General features: G+C 38.6%; 1 protein-coding gene across 1 annotated transcript; it reads right to left on the bottom strand.

The window, feature by feature from the left end:
* Positions 1-271: 271 nt before the first annotated feature.
* LOC144637749 (FAS-associated factor 1-like) lies at positions 272-19612 on the bottom strand. Its single transcript, XM_078496827.1, has 21 exons — positions 19552-19612; positions 19411-19479; positions 19278-19324; positions 15753-15949; positions 14317-14411; positions 13743-13870; positions 13003-13108; positions 12253-12336; positions 11888-11977; positions 10771-10915; positions 9882-9945; positions 8842-8923; positions 8026-8087; positions 6196-6288; positions 5600-5736; positions 3895-3983; positions 3285-3365; positions 3092-3181; positions 2661-2798; positions 2026-2103; positions 272-731 (listed from the first exon to the last, which is right to left on the bottom strand). The coding sequence occupies exons 1-21, from the start codon at positions 19594-19596 to the stop codon at positions 651-653; spliced, it is 2001 nt and encodes a 666-aa protein (XP_078352953.1). The 5' UTR covers positions 19597-19612; the 3' UTR covers positions 272-650.

Genomic DNA, 19612 nt, shown 5'->3' with positions numbered 1-19612 from the left:
ATGTATAACAAAAAAGTTTGAATTTCGAAAGAAAATGTTTGCAAAGGTGCATAAACTAAAAAAAAAGGTTTGCAGAGGAAAATTTTTCATACCACCCCCTCCCCCCACCAATAAAATAATGGTCCGTCCCTGACGATGCAAAACACAAACGGTCGAAAACGCGAAGCTCTGGGGACAACTATTTGAGCATGAGCAGTGAGATCGGAAATCCTGGGCGGACAAGTAATAAAGACTTGACTATCCAACTACTCAAAAATCGCGTTGAAACATCTCTTTCTTCGATTAAATATAATTTAATTTAAAAATTTGACAATATAACACCACAATTTAAACACGGTACTAATTTCCTGATAACTAATAGGCTTTTCAATCCCATTTTGACTTCATCGCTAACATAATTATGACTATTTTCAGCTTCCTTTGGGATTCAAGACAGAATTCCGAGAGTCCAGAATTTTCTCCAGGGAAAGAAGGGATTGATTCGACGTACTCATGTTTTCCTCATTTCCTTTCTTTCTTCATAAATTTGTTCTTCTTCTAGATGTGCAAAACGGAGGCAAAGAGAGAAACATAACTGTGTACTTCAGCTCATTATATTACAAGTTCTTTGATGGAAATAAAACTAATTCGGATAGAATACTTTAAAGGTTCTAGCGCTCTTCAACAAAAATCGTTTCTTGAGGATAAAGTCCAACGGACTGAAGTGATTCTGATGTATCCAGCGCTGAAAGCTGCGGGAAAAAAAAAAAAATAAAATTCAGTGTAAATTTTAACTGATAGCACTCGTTACACTCGGGTTATGCCCCAGAGGCACGCTACTGGAGCAAAGCTCCTGCGTGTGCACCAGCGATTTCATCGGTATTATTCATCCTCAGGAGCGGAATCCCCCCCCCCCCCGCAAAATGTTCCACGATATTTTACTGGTTAAATATAATTATTTGGGAACAAGATCCCAGAGCAAATTGAGCAAACTTGAAAATGCTCCCTCGTGTGTATAGGCCTTAAGATTTATAAAAAGTTGATGACAGTTGTTGGCAGATACTTGAAACTTGTACATCAAGCTTTTTGTGGAACGATTTGACCAAGATTGTAGTTCTACTCAAAAACGATATATATTGTTAAATTAAATGACATGATTGAATCTTCTTGGGTCCTCGAGGAGGTCTACTAGTGATAAGAACTTGGCATTCCCTCTAAAAGAAACCTGGGTACTTCCAATCTCGGAAACGGTTCATGAAACTGATTAAACTCAAAGTATCAGGCTAAGGGCCCTAAAATGCCAAAATTCTTCTATAAATGCTAGCATAACGTACAAATAAAGCCTTTTAGCCTGTTCCAAGCGTTCTGTTAGTTAATTACAAATAAATCCCTTTTTTTAAGTGTCAATGTATTTATCACGGCTGTTCTAATTGGGGACACTGCAATAAATAAGGTAAATCGAACAAACTTGTCACCTGACTTGTTCAAAATCCCAACTGGCAGGAGGCTGACCAGTTGGCTATATACAAAGCGTGGAGGAGTAAAATTCGGGACCACCGAAGGCAAATCCATCTGGTGGTAGGGAGGAGGTTTTGAACCCGGGACCTGCGGATTACAAGTCCATTGCCCTAACCACTAGGCTACAATGCAGCGCGTTTTTTAGTGCTACTTACTCCCCAACTAGCCGAAGGCCTGCAACAGGCTAAAAGGCTTTTGACTGTTGGTACATAAGTAGTAGATAAAATATGAGCGGGAGATCTGTATGGGCGTTTATAATGGCGAGCCGATAGGCGGCTACGGCCAACAGATCGGACGCGTATTTTTCTCTTGTGAAATGAAACAATAATTGAATGCAAAGTATTGTTATGCGTCAGTGGATCTGTATCAAAAGTTAATGAATACTTATTAGCTGAGCAGGAGTTTGTATCGAAGTTATTCTATTGTTTGATTTGTATTGGGGTTTACAGTTGTGTACATGTGATCTAATATTGTGCTGGGATTGGTTTGCACCCTCATGAATAGTTAATGAATTACAATTCTACTTACATCTCTCCGAGGGAAATTTGTCACTACTTTATATTCACTTTCCAGATAGCCTCTTGTCTGGACAAAAGTTAACACAACCTGCAAAGTAAATAACGTACACACTTGTGTGACAACTCTGACAAGGTTTGGGAATTAACTGGAAAATACTGCATGGCATCTCCGCCTGTTTTTACAGTTAATGACGAAAAGTGATTAACATGAATCTCGTTGGTGGAAATAAACAACACTGAACTTTCGCGTCGTTTTGCGGATATTAAACTGTCGATCATGCCAGAAAACGTCCGTAAAATAACACCCCTCCCAAAGAAAATAAACTCCTCAAACCTCGGACTCAAAATTCCTTCCCATAATGGGCCCCTCCGTATATTGTTTTACATTATGTAATTTCCTTCAAATATGAAGTCCTCCAGAACTTGTGTTGTATTTTGTGTAATTATAGCATGTTCAAACCTTTTTTGTGCTTTATATCTCTCTCTGTCTAGATCCCTTTATAAATTACAGCCGATGCCATGTGGTATTGGTACACTGCACCCAAAGATTTTTTTGTATTACGCGAGTATCAGCACAACAGTGTTATGAAGATCCTCCGAACAATAATGCGGCTACAGGTGTATGTACATTGATGCTTATCATACCTGAAGCGGGTTGCTCGCCAAGAATCTTCTGGCTACAGTATCGCCGTTAGGTAGCCTAAACCGGAGATTGGAAACGGGAGCAGTGCATTCAGACCCGGGCTCCGCAGGAAGGTGATCCATAAGAGATAACCGTTGTGCCTGAAAATAAAGAAAACAAAATTTAACCAAGAAATCGAGACGTCGAGTTCCATTGTGTTTTAATGACTTATTATCAGATCAACAAATAACCATCGTTTCATCCTTACACAATAACAAGGCTAACTTATTAACTACTTGGACGGTAGTGGTCCTCAGGCTCTCTGCTGTCACGCAACTTGAGGGTGTAAATGGGTTACGAGACGGAGAGAGTCCCAGAACTAGACTAGACTATTTGTCAGTAAAGTAGTCCTGACTTAATACAACTTTCTCTAATGCCGATCATATTAGCATACCTCTTTAAGCTGAGCTTCGTGTAGAGCCTGTTCTTCGTGAAGTTTCTTGGACAGAATTTCCTCCTCTTCTTGTCTTCGTTTTTCTTCAGCCTGTGTGCAAAATAGGAGTGTAAATAAGGTTCGGGTCAGGTAACGGTACCTCCAACTGGAAAGACGTCATAAAGATCGTTATTTAACAACAAAAGCCATCTACCTTTGCCCGATCTTGGAGGAGCGAAGCCTGGTATGCTTCATCTTGTTCTCTTTTCACCAGTTCCCTGGCTTCTCTTTCTTCCTGAAAACAACATTCGTGCAAAAACACTTGAGCCATTTATGGTAATTTATTAAACATCAATCGAGGGGCATATGGTACTTTCAGTATTGGTTGCCGATGGAATGAAATTACATGAAAATGCTTCCTTCATAAAGGAAGAAAGTCTTAAGATCTCAGACTACAATCCCTCTTCCCTCTTTCCTTTTCCAATATTTTAGTAGACTGCAACCAGTCTCTTTTTCTATTTAGTAGAGCGAGCACAAAGCGTTTGCTAGCACAATTGCTCAACAAAATAAAAAGTCTTGTTTTTCGGCCAGGCAATTTTTAAAATAGAAATAAGTACCGTGACAAAAAACAAAACATCTGAGGTGGAAGAAACGCTACCAGTCAAGTATCTTGCGCAAGACCATGCCCTGATACCACAGGGAAAACAGCCAGACTCAAACGTACGCACACTGAAACCATAAACCACCAAATCTAGCACCCATAAGTTCTCCACAGGATATATGCTGAGTGTATGAATAGATTGACCTTTCTGCATTTCTCTTACCTCTTCTCTAATTTCAAAGTCCATTGCTTGTTGAAATGTCTCGTGCGCGCTCATTAGCCCAGTCATGAGCTCGTCAAGGGTGACAGAACCTGTAAAAAACAATGAATACATGCAGATCATGACTGTATATGTACACTAAGTAAAAGTGTTTGACATTGAATCAAAATATTTTAATTAAGGCCATCTCAACTCCTGACTACTGTCACACGAGATTTAGTAGAATGCAAAAACGTTTCGATGTGAAATCGATGTATATTTTCAAAGATACTTGTGGCAGAAATTATTATAAATGGGTAATACAGCTGGCCCAAGTAAAGGAATGTATCTCTTCACGCGTTCAAATCATAAATGATGATGACGATGACGATGATGATAATGACTATGATATATTTCCAGGCTTATCTACAGAGTAGCTCTACATCTGGAATCTAGAAACGTACAAGTACAAATAGATATAAATATATAAACTTAATAATGATCTGAAATGAATGGATATAAAAAATCATCCAATTTGGAAGTCTGACATTTGCCTTGAATAAAGATCATACTCATTGTTGCGGGGAAAATCTTAAGGTCATGGTCTTCCATGACACATCGGCACACGACAACGCTTGATAAACTAGATTCGTGTTCCATTACTGTGGGCGATAATCGCATCGGTCCAAGCCCATGTGTCAAAAACCTTGGATCGTGGTTTGACAGCAACTTAAGCATGACTGATCATATAAACAAGGCTTGTAATGCGGCATTTTATCATTTGCATAATTTGAGACGTATTAAGAAATATCTATCGAGGGATTCTTTAATTACTTTGGTTCATGCTTTTATAACCAGCCGTCTTGACTATTGTAATGGTTTATTGTTTGGCTTACCAAAGGCGCAGATTGCTAAAACACTCTCATCTTGGCTCGGGCTCCACCGGCCTTACGAGCTGCACTGGCTGCCGGTTCTCGTGTGCTTTCTTGTTTATGGCCTCGCCAACTTTCTTCGTCGAGCATGTCTGGCTCCCTTTGGACTCCCAAGGGCGTCCTGGGGTTCCGTGGCAGCTCGCTGTGTTCTCCTGTGGAGCTCGTCGCGCCTTCGGCCTGCTCGCGCTACAAGTTAGGCGTGAGCAAAGTAGTTCGCTAAGGACGGGTGAGAACAGTCACACGGCGTTCAGGCAAACTGTTCCAAGTCGGCGGGAAACGACCGGACATGGGGTGGAATGACAGGGTTGAGACGTGAAGGTGTGATGATCGGAGGGTTCTTGAGGTTGGTGTACGTTAGTCTTGATGTAGATGGAGATTGTTTAGTTCAAGCGACATCACTTGTCATTAACTAAAATATGAAGTTCTTATTTTACATAGGTGCGCTAGATAGAAATGCGCTATTAGCAAAAAAACATGTTATTCCTATAATCCTTTATAATTCCTCTGCGAGTCTGGCAGTACACCTGCGATATTATTTTTCAAACACATTTGATCTGTTAAAAATGATCGCTACACAAAAAAGAATGTGGTCCCAGGCTCGTGGAGAAAGTGACAATTACTTCTCTGACTAGCCACATGAAAAACCGCCATTTTGTGATGTCGCGCGCGCGCGCCACTAATACGCGAAAATTCTGCGCAGTAAGGATGCGCAATGCAATACAGGGAAATACCTTAAGCGTGTGATGGCTATGGTCTGTACACTAACTCAATAAAGCTAACTGACAGCTGTTCGCTACCTTGAAGAACTGAACAAATTTCCATCGCTGATCTATTTTTCAAACCGACTAAAAGAAGTGGATACTGCTCTGCCCCAAACCCTCTGACCGTGCTCGCGGCCACACTTCCAAAATGCTGCGTCACCATGTCCAAAAATCTAGAACATAAAATGTTTTAAATGATCACAAGGAGGAAGAGAAGAAGAGTTATATCACTGCTTTATACATCTAACTATTGTTGTCACACATTTTCCCGTTCTTGCGAAAAATCTTCAAAACAAAGCGTGAGAATTAGGAAAAGTTATTACGTCATCGTGTCACCGTCATGTTGCTTAGCAACCCCACTGATGAAAACCGCAGGCTCACACATTTCTGGGAGGCGGATCTCCAAAAGAGTCTTGTTCCAAAAGGTTTTTCTTCGTTTCAAGTCAAAAATGATTTTACCCTATGCAATCGCGTCCCAGTTTTGTAGTTCCAGACTGATTATCCCAGATTTATCTATCAAGAAAGGTCTTTTTTCCAAGAAGTGCAAATTAAAAAATACATGTTTTATTTTCGACTTAACGCTACGCCACGTTTTTTTCTGGAGGTTAAATATAGCTAGTTGCAGTACAAACCTCGTTCTGTTGGTATCGTGAGTCATGTCCCACGCCCACACAACAAAGTTACCACTGATGTAGTTCACAATAGTCTCAGAGCAAATCAGTTGACTACAAGATGAGTGGAAAACAAACACCTTTTAACAAAGAGTTTGTATTGGTGACGAGTGAAATTAGGAAATAATTTCACGCACGTTTTCTCAAAATCAAGTGAAATTATTTCCTAATTTCACGAGTATATCATTTGATTACATTTTAATATCATAGGTGACAAATTACGCTTGCAATCGTAGGTTTTTGACGTGGTATATTGCATCGCGTACTCCGAGCTTTGAAAAGTTGAAAGCATACATTTTGCTCAAGCTCGCAAGTTTTTTAAGTCTTTGAAGAAAACCTTTTAGAAATTCCTTTTTGCTGTTGACAAAAAGTTTCAAAGATGATTCAACTGTCAATTATTTCTCACATTATGACCGTAGTTCGTCTTGAATGAACTGGAAACGGTGCCCGTATAAAACGCTCAAAAACCCGCTCGATGCCATTTAAGTCTTGAAGTCGTTTTGACGTTTTAAAATATAAAATATCATCAAAAGTTTTATTACATGGCCAAGGCTAGCTGGCTTAGATGAAATTCAAGCCTTAATGAACAAAGTTTAAGCTTTAAAACATCTTTTATTACGGACGCCATCTTGCTGCTAACTACGTTGCCATGGCAATTTTATAATTTCACATGTGAATTATAAATTAACGTTAAAATTTCGCGCCAAAATTAAGGAGTAATTTGTCACCTATGATATTACAAACCTAATCATATATTAAAACAAAAAACTGTATTTAAGTATTTAGTAATCTAGCATGGTAAAAGGTCGACAAATATCATTTCGCGCGTTACAGTTTGCATTTATGCTCTACTGAGGGGAGTTGCATAATAGCTACTTTTAGGATATATTGAAACAGTGGATGCAGTGAGCGTTTTTAGTGCGTGTTGATTGGCTACTCAAACTCTGAATATCCTTAGCTATTCACTTCCGAACAACGCGCGCGAGAAACTGTAATCGTTGCAGGAACAAATTAGTCAAAAATCATTCTTTCGGGTTATATTATCTCACTTTTTTAGTATATACTAAAACAACTTTTCACCTCAGTGTCAGTGGCTAGTGGTGGATATTTCGACTATTTACCTCGGAGCTTCGCGTCTTCGTAAATATCCATCCCTAGCCAGCTCCACTGAGGTGAATGCAGTAGTTGTTAACTACCTTCTTAAAACACAAGTACTACACGTCATGAAATTAACGCGAATTTCAAAAATTCGCGTTAATTTAAGTCGCGTTAATTTTTGTTAACGTTAATTTCCGCGCCGTTAATTAAGTGGAGCGTTAATTTCCATGACGTTAATTTCCCTTATTTTGGCCCCAATTTCTCGATACAGTCCAGATGTTTTTGACTCCAAAGAAAAAGCATTATTTCATCAGGGTAGAAATCTTCCGGTATCACTGAAACTGTGAGCAAACGCAGTCGGAGGCGCTCAGATTCCTTCAGATTATACTCCTACAAGTTTTGAAATAAACTTGTTTCTGTTGTCTCAACAAGTTTGTTTTCATTGTCTTCGTCGCGTTAATTTCCTTCATTTTGAAATGTTACCCTCTCTTTCGCGTTAATTCCCTTTATCGGGAAGTAATTTTTCCTTCAATTCGCGTTCATTTAAGTCGCGTTAATTTCAAATACCTTAATTAACACAAGCGTTAATTTCCTATAATAAGGTATTCAAACACAAGTACTACACGATTTGATGTGCAGAATCTATGTAGTTTATCACTCAAGACAACAGAACTAATAGCTTAAAATACCTACCTACAAAATACGTTTGTTAAGATACTTCCATCGTGATGTAGATAAACAAGCAACGGTCTTCTCTAAAAAAATAAGAAAAGAAACCAAGCATAATCCTCGCTATATCTGAGCAACATTTAAGAAACTTTCTTCCCGTTATGTTATTTCCTCAAAGGGGTTGCGTTTTTGCCATTTTAAACCAAAGAACGACGACTTAGGTTCTCGATCAAAACGTCTTTTTACAATTTTTTGTGTCAACTCTCTCGACGAACACCGTCGGGACCGGCCCCCGTCCTCTGGGCTGTCCCCGGGTCGGCGGACACTGAATTGAGACGATAAAGCTAAACGGCTATGCACAACGAATACACGTCTGTTTTGTCGCGTTAGCAAGCTGTGGAATATTCGACTTGTTGTAAACAAACGGTAATTTACTGTAGTAGAAACTTCTTAAGTGCGTTTAGCGGATGTGGTAAGTTTGGTATTCTAGGCGCTGACCTACTATTCTATTGTCGATCAAGTTTTGAAGTATTATTCACTAAAAAACAACTTTTTGTGCGTGTCCGTAACGGTTTCGAGTGTCCGTTGTACGTCTTAGAGAGGTGTCCGTCTACAGAGAGATTTCTTACAGTAAAATGACTGAATAACGGCAGGGACCATCACCAGGTGTCCGTCTTATGGAGGTGTCCGTCTTATAGAGGTGTCCGTTAAGACAGAGTTGATTGTAAACGTTTTACCTCTCACTAAGTCAGTGTCAGAAATATTTCAAGATTTTGTTATTGTCACTGCATAGACAAGTCTTCTGTTTCACACACAATTTAAAATTACAGGTGTACGTACCTCTTTAGCTGAGGCTCCGCCGGCTTCCTTAATGGCTTCAGTAAGTGGGCCCATGTAAAAATGAGGGTGTATTTCACCATACCTGAGAATAATCCAAAAATATTTTATCTCCTCAAATACCGTAGAATTCCGGTTATAAGCCCTGGGCTTATACAACTTCGTAAGGGTTTTTGGGTGGGCTTATAAGCGGAGGGGCTTATATTCGGGAGGGCTTATAAGCGGAGGGAAAAAACGTTTCGAAACGAGCCTCGGGAGTGTTGATCGAAATACGTTTTTAGTTAAAAACGCACAAAAGACATTTAGCCCTGTTCAGTACTGTCATCCGGTAGGGGAGGCTTATATTCGGGAGGGCTTATAAGCGGAGGAAAAACCGTTTCGAAACGAGCCTCGGGAGTGTTGATCGAAATACGTTTTTAAGTTTAAAACGCACAAAAGCAACATTTAGCCCTGTTCAGTACTGTCTTCCGGTAGAGGGGGGCTTATATCCGGGGGGGCTTATAACCGGATGTATTTTTTTGTTTCCAGGTTGATGGGCCTATAACCGGGGGGGGGCTTATAAGCGGGGGGCTTATACGCGGGGGGGCTTATACGCGGGCGGGGGGGCTTATAACCGGAATTTTACGGTATGCGGTGTCTCACAGCCACATGCACTGTCATTTTTTTTTTTTAGCTTAGGGCTCATCGGATCACTACCTAACTCTGGTTTTCTGTTGTATGAAGCCACTACATTGTAGGAGTTCTGTGAAACCAGGAGACTCTCTTTCCCTTTCAGCTGACCCCATTTTTTTTAAAATACAAAAAAATGCTATTTGCAATTTTCTGCATTCGAGAAATAAATTGTCCCCTCAAAATCCCTCTAAAGTTGAGAATCTCAAACAAATTCTTCGAGTCTCTCAAAACCTGATAATCGAAATTTAAAATTTGTACCTCAAAACTCAATTCTTGATTCCCAAAATAACATCAAAGTTGGAGGACCAAGTTTTGAGTCAATTTGATTGGTACTTACTGTACATGCCCAGTTAGTAGGAACTAGAGCTCACCTTTCTTCAAATTGAGTGGTAAACTTGACTAAATTTTCAGCAGCGTCAGTACAGCCATCTTCCACTTTTGAAAAAATAATAATTAATATTTGACAAGATGACCAATACACTTCAATTAACTCATTTCCATGCGAGTTTGTTTGATTTTAAGGGAGCTATGTCACAGTATTTTAAGTCATTTTTCTGATGACTTTTAAATTAAAGGAAACCTCAAAATAATAGTTTTGTAGCATAGAAAAACAACAACGGAGAAATAAACCACCTCCCCCCAAAAAGAAAATAATAAAATAAACACAGATGGTTTCGACTGACGAAGATTAGACAGATTACAAATGCCTTGCCCATGACGTAGCTCCTTTAAAGAGATAGTTCTTAAGGGTAACATCACAATCCAGTGTTGGGTCGATACTAAGCAATTATGATGAGGTTGAGCTGATATCGTGAATCACCGAGGTCTGTGTTTCCCGGCGGGCTGAGGGACTAGACACGAGGTTGATAATTCCGAATCATCACTAACAAAAGTTTTATTATACGTTTCAAACAATTCCCCTTTTCCGCCGGCGTAACTTCGTCAGAACATGCCAAGCGGTTCTTTGGTTCCTCCAGGTTCTTCTCCCTCAAAATCATTAATTTTAACACTTGTTTTTTTGTTCTCTTGTGTTTTGCTTTTTCTCGATCAAACTTTCATCCTCTTCGGCGGGGCCATATTATCAAAAGTGAAGCACTACACGGACGAGGGCTTGAAACTGGCGGACTTGAACTCGATGATAACCAAATCTGCTGCAGATATTGGGTTATCAGTTCACATCTACTGTATTGACTGAATGCTCTCGACCAATCAATGCTTTAAAGTAATTCTAACGTATAATAAAGTGTGTTGTCCACTTACACATTTCACTTATTTGACTTCTGGTAGCTGCGACATCACAGAACATGTCATCATCGTCAACATGGAACGATGGGTCTTCATTTTCACTGCTATCATCATTTCCTTCCATGTCCACATCTATAACCCTTGCTTTTGATGTACTAGCCTGATGAAGAAAGTTGCATATTAAACTTCAACAGCATTTCAACTTGTGACAAATACATTGTCCATGTTTACATGTTCCTTTATGTATCTCAAACTTTATAATGATGATGATGATATGATGATGATGATGATGATGACGACGACGATGATGATGATAATGATAATGACGACAATAATAAAAAAAGGTAATTGGCAGTGGCATTTCCAAAGGGTGGCTCTTCATCCACTGTTCCCAGTTGAATTGGAATTTAGAAGTGTTGGTTCTTGGGGAGGGAGCTCGAGGAAAACCAAAATCTCGTAGGAAAACCCTTGGAGCAAGGATGGGAACCAACAACAAACTCAACCCACATTGAAGCCAGCTCCGGAAATCGAACCCCGACCACACTGGTGGGAGGCGAGCGCTCACGCCACTGCACCATCCTGCTCTCCTACAAGTTACATTATACACGAAAGTACAGCTAGGGTGCAAAGAAAATGGATTATCCAGCTTGTCCTTTGGACAAGTTGAAAACGTTGTGTGCTAGGCCTTAGTTTGTCTGTGTCATTTCTTTGTCTGTAACTTATGATTAAAAGTCTTATAAACATGTTACTTGCCCATTGGGCAAAAGTGATGGACAAAATGGACTAGCACCAAAAGGAAAATCCACTAGCCCTGTGCTATCAGACAGGACTTTCTTTGCATGCTGAAGTATATCTAGTTCATTTTACATCAGAGTCACTGCTTTTGTCAAAATAAGGCCGGCACATTTTTTTACATATCAATTTTTTGTGGGGTTCAAGTTTACAATTTCTTACTTCTTCTCATCTTGGGCAAAACATATGACTTCCTTTTATTAATTCTTGCATTTCTATGGCATTCTGCTGTTTAAAACAGTATAAATGTTTGGAGTCTTCCTACCAGACTGTAGTTCTAAACAATGTAATAAAAAATATTGTTCCAAAAGTCAAAATGAAAACAAAAAGATGTTATTACCTCTTTACACTCTGAAGAGGTATCTTGCCCACTTTTTTTCATTGTTAAACTGTGTACTGGAAATGATAGGTTTGCATCTGCAAGGCACATCTGAAATATAAACCATATACATTATGTTATGTACAAGATACTGTTAGTTCCATGCAAGAAGACAATTCTCAGAAAATTTAACTTGTTTGTGAGTCAGTAACATAAAAAAGATAATTGGGTCTATCTGTGGCAATATAAACATCACTTAATGTCATTATTTATGACAATTATAGCACTTTTCTATCTAAATGGGATGCTAGTCTATCATACACATCCATGAACCCCCCACCCCCAAGCAATTATGAAATTATGAATGTGGAAATTGATATACATACATCGTCAGTGACATTATCAGGCCAGCCTGACCAACACTGATATCTACAAGGAACACCAGACAGGGAAAGGATATCTGTCTTTACCTAAAACATAAAACAAAGTTTATTACTGCTTAGGAAGTACATTCTTCTAAGGGTGGTTTTCACTACAATTGGTGATTGGTTAATAATAAAAACAAACATGCACCACTTTTTCATCAAATCAGAAGTAAAACTAAAACCAATTTTGACTTGCTCCATTTTTCCTGTGCTTGATGCCAGCTGATGGCTCTAATGGTGATACAGACTGAGATCACATACAAGTACAAGCTTATTCATGATGCTCACAAATCATCACTAATTCTTGTAGTAACACTAATAGTGTTATATTCCAAAGGGTATTCTTACCAAAATAACACGATTCTCAAAACTTTAATAATATTGTGCTTGCAGGGTTTTTCTTTTTCTGCAGGCGACAGGCGATTTTCGCCACCTGTGAGTGTCTCCTTTGCGGGCAATTTCATTTTCACTGCAAAACAATCTCTGGATTTCTAAACAATTTTATGTTGATTTCGCCGCCTGTTTGCAGTTACTCTACACCAACTTCATTTGAAAAGAAAAACCCTGGCTTGACTACATGTAAAAATCTTTTGAAATGAAAGTTTTATCTTTTTTCCTCTTAATTGGTCTATTTCTCTTTAATTTAAAATCAATCTAGCCAAGTACAAACAGTGTAACTTTCAACAGTCTGGTAACTACAACATGCTTTACCTCTCCTATTGTCTTTGTTAACGCATAGGGAAGGTTAAATTCTCTGCTTCCATATTTAATATTTAACATGATTTTCTCTAGTGAATTACAGGTTTTTGAGGATGAGCTGAAAAAATAACAGAAAACATAATTTAGTGCAATAACTGTTGGAGTCCAAGTGTCTAACATGCATGTATATGGACAACTTCTCTAGACTGGCAATTAGCATTCCACCTGGTACAGTACAGTGTACAATAACATGTGTTCCTGTAAACTATTTCTGTGTGGTAGTCATATTTCCAATAATGTATTTCAAAATTTGCATGACATAAAAGAACTAATTGTTTTCAGGCCCTGAATGTGTATCTCTTTGTAAACATCTTGAGGCAGGGGACAAGGGCAGAATATAAGAATAAAAGGGGGAATCGCGTCTGGAAACCACTACCAGAACTCTGTGCCAAGTCAGGGCCCAGTGATAAGCAAATTAGAACAAAACTTCTTTTAATGGGAAATTCATGTAATGACAAAGATTAACCATGTGCTTAATATGCAGGACCCACAAGACCTACTTGTTCACCAAAACTCTGGTGGGTACCCTGATTTGTGCCCTTTTTAATTGCCCCCCTCCACTACCCCCTCAAATCAAAATCTCTTCCACTGGTCCACACTTGGCAGCTGCACCTGTACATCTATGACAGAGGATCTACATGTACAGCATTATAAATTAACTGAAAAAAGCACAAGATCTGATTTTAAATTACCTAGTTTCACCATTCATATTTCTTTTTACTGAACATGGTTGACTTTGTTTTGGTGTCTCTGTCACTGTACGGCTGCTGATTAGAACCAACGCAGTCTCTTCTCTTAAGTTTAAAGTGCTCAGAATGGTCTGTAGAGTTCAAAACCAAACAAAACAGAGTTAATGTACACTGTACATGTGCTGAACAAAACATGATACAATAATGTAGGGTACATGTATACACTGTATACACTGTATTACTGTTGCAACAGGTTTTTAACATAACTTAGCCAGAAAAACGCTCTTTAGTAGGAAAAGGTACCTGTAAGGTAAAACGATTAAGTCTCCGTTCCAGCCTAGTGGCTCATCAGGGGCCAGAGAATTTTCCGGTTTCCGTAGCACGAAGCGACTAGGAGTATTTCTACTCCCCCATGGCTGCCAGGATGCTAGTTCATGATACAGTTACCCCCAGCATTACAGTACATGTAAATTCACCTTTACCCATTTTTTTTTATTAACAATGGTAAAGTTTTGAAAAGTTCTAAAAGCTACAGCTGTACATGCACTTCAACTTACTGCTATAGGTCTGTTCTTACCTCATCGTTTATCTGTAGTTGGTTTGGCCATCCCAGAAGGCTTTGCTGATCCATTGGTATTCCAATTTGCATCTCCAGCATTCGTTTGATTGTCGCTGAAAAGTTTAACATCAAATAAAAAGACCAATGTGCACAATTAATTTATATTTGGGCTATACATTGTTTTGGAAAAAAAAAAAAGGGAGAAAAAAAGAGAGGGAAAAAAAAAAAATTTTTTTTTTTTAGAAAAAAAAAAAAAAAAAAAAAAAAAAGAAAGAAAAAAAAAAAAAAAAAAAAAAAAACAAAAAAAAAATAAAAAAAAAAAATTAAGAAACCACAACCAACACCTTTACTTTAACTTTGACCCGACAACGTTTATTAAATACTGTATACACAATATAAACATGTAATAATAATAAAATAATGGTGGAAAAAAATACGATTACATGAGGCACTACAAATTTGTTTTGAGAGGACCAATATTATTGGTCCTCTCTCGTCTGTATTAAATTATACAAAAGATAAAATTCAATTTCTTTCTTTTACTTTGTAGCATCCATGTAATCACTGGTCTTCTTAGCAGTATTAAATATTAATTATTATTATTATTATTATTATTATTTGAGTTTATAGAAATTATATTTTTATTATTACTTTTTTTGTGGTTCATATTGTTACGTTTCGAAAATGTTACTAAGCATTATTATATGGCTACAATAGTACGCGCACTCTGATTGGCTGCTGAGCGGGCATTTTTTCTTGTATGACCGGGCATTTGAATTTTCTCGGCTCGCCGGTTTTTATATGGTTTTTTGAGTTGTGGTAAAAGCTACTAGCGCTTGCGGACGACAATAAATACCGACAAAATGTTACTAGTATCTTTTAAACAACTGAAAGAAAAAATTAGCATACGATACTTCTTTAGTATGGCGACGAAGAGAGGCACATGGCGAGAGCGAGTTCCTCGGTGTTTTTTAGATATTTCAGTTTAGAATAGCGCTAAAAGGCCATAAAAAAAGCTTATTAACCTCGTCCTCGTCATTACAGGGCAATCTCAGACCGAGGCCTTGATGTATTGACCTCGGGAGCGATAGCGAGGTCAATACATCAGGCCGAGGTTTGAGATGCCCTGTAATGACGAAGGACGAGGTTAATAAGTAGTATGTATTCTTGTTGGAACCCCAAATTTTTAAGATTTAAAATCCCTTTAATCATAATAAGCTGTGCACACATTTTTAGAAAGCAAAATTTCTTCTAATTATGAGTCACTACCCCCTTCCCATCATGACTGATAAAAAGTCCCCAGCCAAATTAAAAGACCAAGCTTAGTTACCAACTCCTTTGTACAAGCACTGCGCACCCCATTTTGAGAAAAAAATTCTCACTGATATTTACTACTTAGTTTAAATTCTGGTACATACAGTATACAACAAGGTGCAAAATATTACTGACGATACCTATTGTTTCGCTGTCATCTAATACAATAGGAATGGTCTGTTCTCTCCATTCAATTAAAAACTTTATCCTTCTTGAAGATGGCCGCAGAGGGATTGCATTTCCAACTACCTCCCCCACAGAAACTGAAGCTATAGATGGTCCTGCTGAGGAGTGATCAGTAACTAAAGGTTCATCAGCTACAGGAGCTTCTGGCAAACTAGACATTTAAAGAAATAAAAAAAAATATCAAATGTCATCCAGCACTGCTTTAATAGGCTGTAAATAACATGGAATGAAGACAGTGAAACTCGCTAGCTCAGACAAAAAACTTATTTGTTGCTTGTGTTTCAAACTAAAGCCCGGTCCCCACTAGCGGGCAGATGCATTTTATAAGCATAAGGTGCTTATTGGCTAGTTATACGCTAGTGAGGACGGTCACAAGCATTTAAAAGCATAAGAATATCAAGCCTTGCATTCTTCTTATGCTTATGCTTGTGTTGCGGCCGTCCCCACTAGTGCATAAGCACCTTATGCTTCTTATGCTTATGTTGCTAGTGGGGACTGGGCTTAAAGGCTTAAATCTACAGTACTGTGCAAAAGTAATGCAAACAAAATTTGTAACTATTCGAGGCTTTTAACGAAAAAATTGCGATATTTCGTTCAGAGTGAATTAGAGGCAAAAAAGCGGCTTTTTTCGCTGCGCCTATTGCCTTAAACCTCGTGAGATTTCGCACAATAATTTGCTTGCTTCAAAATTGTCTTCAAAAATTTGAGCAAAAATTTGCTCAATAAGTCATTGTCCTTTAGCTTTGGGCAAGCAATTCTCAAATTTGCTTGCCCAGGGTAATTAAGTACAGTTGTACTTGCTTAAAATCAATTAACTTTTTTCTTTCAAAATCGTAATTTTGTCAGTAGATGGCTTATGTGGGTCCTTGCCAATGCGACAAGGGAGCATGAAAAGTTACTTGCCAGACAGGGAAATCTACTGTAATTGTCCTGGACAGGCCTTTTTTCAAGCCTTAAGTAAGAGAAAAACAGGAATCCCACACTAGAATTTAACCCAAAAATAAAAAAAAATATTATTCTGATCTAATGTGGCAGTCAGTCTTACATTAACATAGTAGTCTTGCCTTTATTAATCACAGAGTCTTTTTAAACCAGTCTCACACAAAAAGTACTCAAACCAGCTCAAGTCATACCCAGTCTGAGGTGTACCCTAAGGTGCATTCCATAAATATCCCATGTCAGAAAAATACCAAGGTGCCAATGACTATGCAAGGGAAAATTAACCGTAGTTCGGTATAGCCCTGGGCTTATACACTGGGTTTTTGGGTGGGCTGCGGGGGGCTATTTCGGGGGGCTTTAGCGGGGCGTCGACGGCCTCGGGAGTGGATGAATACGTTTAGTCGCACAAATTCCTGTCAGTTTCCGGTGGGGGGGCTTCCGGGGGGCTTCCGGTGTATTTTTTTGTTTCCAGGGTGGGCCTATCCGGGGGCTTATAGCGGGGGGGGGGGCTTTCCGTTCGGTTGACTGTTCACATGGTTTTTTCCTCTCTTTTCTTCATCTTTCGTCGGGAAAGTCATGGCCTATAACGCCTTTTCATGGAGAGAAATCTATTGCTCGCTGATCATCTAAATATTTTTAGGTCGCTGTGAGCCTCTACTTGCATGCCAGGGAACACAAAAACTATGTTGTGCCAATATGGCACAAATCAAACAATTCAAATCTTTGGCATAGCCATCACAAAGCACCCTGGGGTGTATTGGTCTGATGCATTACCTGAGTGCTCAGGTACTCCTGGCGAATCCAATCGAACCAAATCCCAAAAATCATCGAACCCAATCGAACACAATCGTTTAATTAGGTTCGGAATCAAAAAATCGAACATCTAATTTGCTGTGAGTTCGATTTTCGAACCAATCAAAACATTTGAACCAATCGAGCACGTTCGAACACAATCGAACTAAATCCCCTTCGACTTTCTTTGGAATCCATCTTTTAATAAGTAAATCACACAGGACTAATAAGGGGTTACAAAATGTCCGCAATATCAGGGATCCATATTCGATTTTTCTCCATCGTCAGCAGGCAAGTGAAGATGACGTACTGCCCTGGCAAAATTTTATTTGCCCATTCAAAAGTGAAGAATGGCGACCGTACAACAAGTAAATGAAAATTGACTTTTTTGTTATTATCACATGTATGTAACACTGTGTATACATGAAATCTTCCAGACAACGAATCTGTTTTAATAAAGTTTGATTCACAAATTTGTTAATGAGACTTTTTACTTGTCTACCTTGGCTGCCGGTTTACAAATTTCACAAAACATCACGCCCCCAAGCGGCTTGTGATGTTGCGGAAGCGTATGATGCGGGCACAAATGAAAGCCAGGGCCTCTTCGACTGCAACCACGGAAGAAAAGAACGCTTTGCTCTTCTTATTCATATTTGGTTTGTTTTTCTGAAGTGTTAACATTGTTTTTTTCTTTGCTGCGGCGCCAGACCAAGATAACGGCAAATTTTGATCAAAACATCACTGATGCGATCGCCTGTGTTTCGCGTGCGCTGCAGTACAAGTATCAGCGGTTGACAGCTTGAAAATTGAGCCTGCAATGATTTCATTGATGGAAAATACCGCATCAGCAAGATGGCGGCAAATTATGATTTTATCGCGACAAAAAATGTAAAAATTGGTTGAATGGATGACAAGTGGTCAGATGCAAGTAATCATAAGAAAATTAATAATTGTTTTTTTTTTTTCATTAAGTCAACTTAGTCCAGCGGAGAGTTTATGTAATCTTTTGGTCGTCCATACGATTTTTAGTCGTCTCGGACGACCGGTGACTGGGTATATGGATCCCTGGATATAAACAAACAGGAGTTTGGTAATTGAACGTTCGATTGAGTTTGTCGTGTTCGGTAATCAAACATTCGATTTTGTTCGTTGACAAATTTTATTGTGAGTTCGATTATGTTAATACCGAACCCAATCGAACGATTGGTGTTCGATTGGGTTCGATTACCGAACGTTCGATTGGATACGCCGGGAGGTACATGCACATAAGCTTACATGTATGTAAGTAGGCTAACATGTAATATGCATAGAGCAGACATTCAGAATACAATCATATTTCATAATACAATCAAATGGATAGTATTTATTTGTATATTTATATTGCATGATAATTTCGTATTAGCGCTTTTCATTATTTAACACACCTTTTAGGTCTGATAAAGTGTTTTGTGACAGTCACGGTAATAATTAACGTTTTTATACGATAATGAATTCATTTAACATTGTCTACAAGTAAATTATTAAGAAAAAGCTTTTGTTGCACTAATATATAGACTTTTTTCGGTATTTTAACTTCTGGAATCTATCAATAGACAGACCAATATCTTTACAGAAAGGCGAAGGTTTAACGTAATGAAGAAATCGCGAATGAAAAATACACCGACATCGCGTCACAATTCTATTCGAGAAATATTTATTTTCGATCTCAATCCACATGTAAGCTTAACAATACACAATATTTCACAAACCGTAAAGGCGAATCCGTCTCGTCGGCTAGCACTGAATTAACACAAGCCTAGAAAGAGGATTTGTAAAGGTATAGGGTAAATCAGAGTAAAGGAAGCGAAAGATAAAGATGTAACAAGTGAAATTACTTCCTACCGTCAAGTCCCAGTCGTGGTGCTCCAGCAGCGTAATGCATTCATCTAAGTTCTCGATTCCCGTTATGCTCTGATTAGAAATCAAGAAAAAAAATCAAATCTAGAGGAAGACGCACAGAATACAACAGAATCACCAATTTACCTGAAAGTTCGCTAGGACCATTTCTCTGTCGCCGTCTCCTGCCATCTTGGATTTTTTTGGT

Source organism: Oculina patagonica, chromosome 14 (assembly GCF_052425735.1).
Source record: "Oculina patagonica isolate OP01 chromosome 14, crgOcupat, whole genome shotgun sequence".
Classification (NCBI taxonomy): Eukaryota; Metazoa; Cnidaria; class Anthozoa; order Scleractinia; family Oculinidae; genus Oculina; species Oculina patagonica.
The sequence above is the reverse complement of the archived record's forward strand: the minus strand, read 5'-3'. Positions and strand labels throughout refer to the sequence as shown.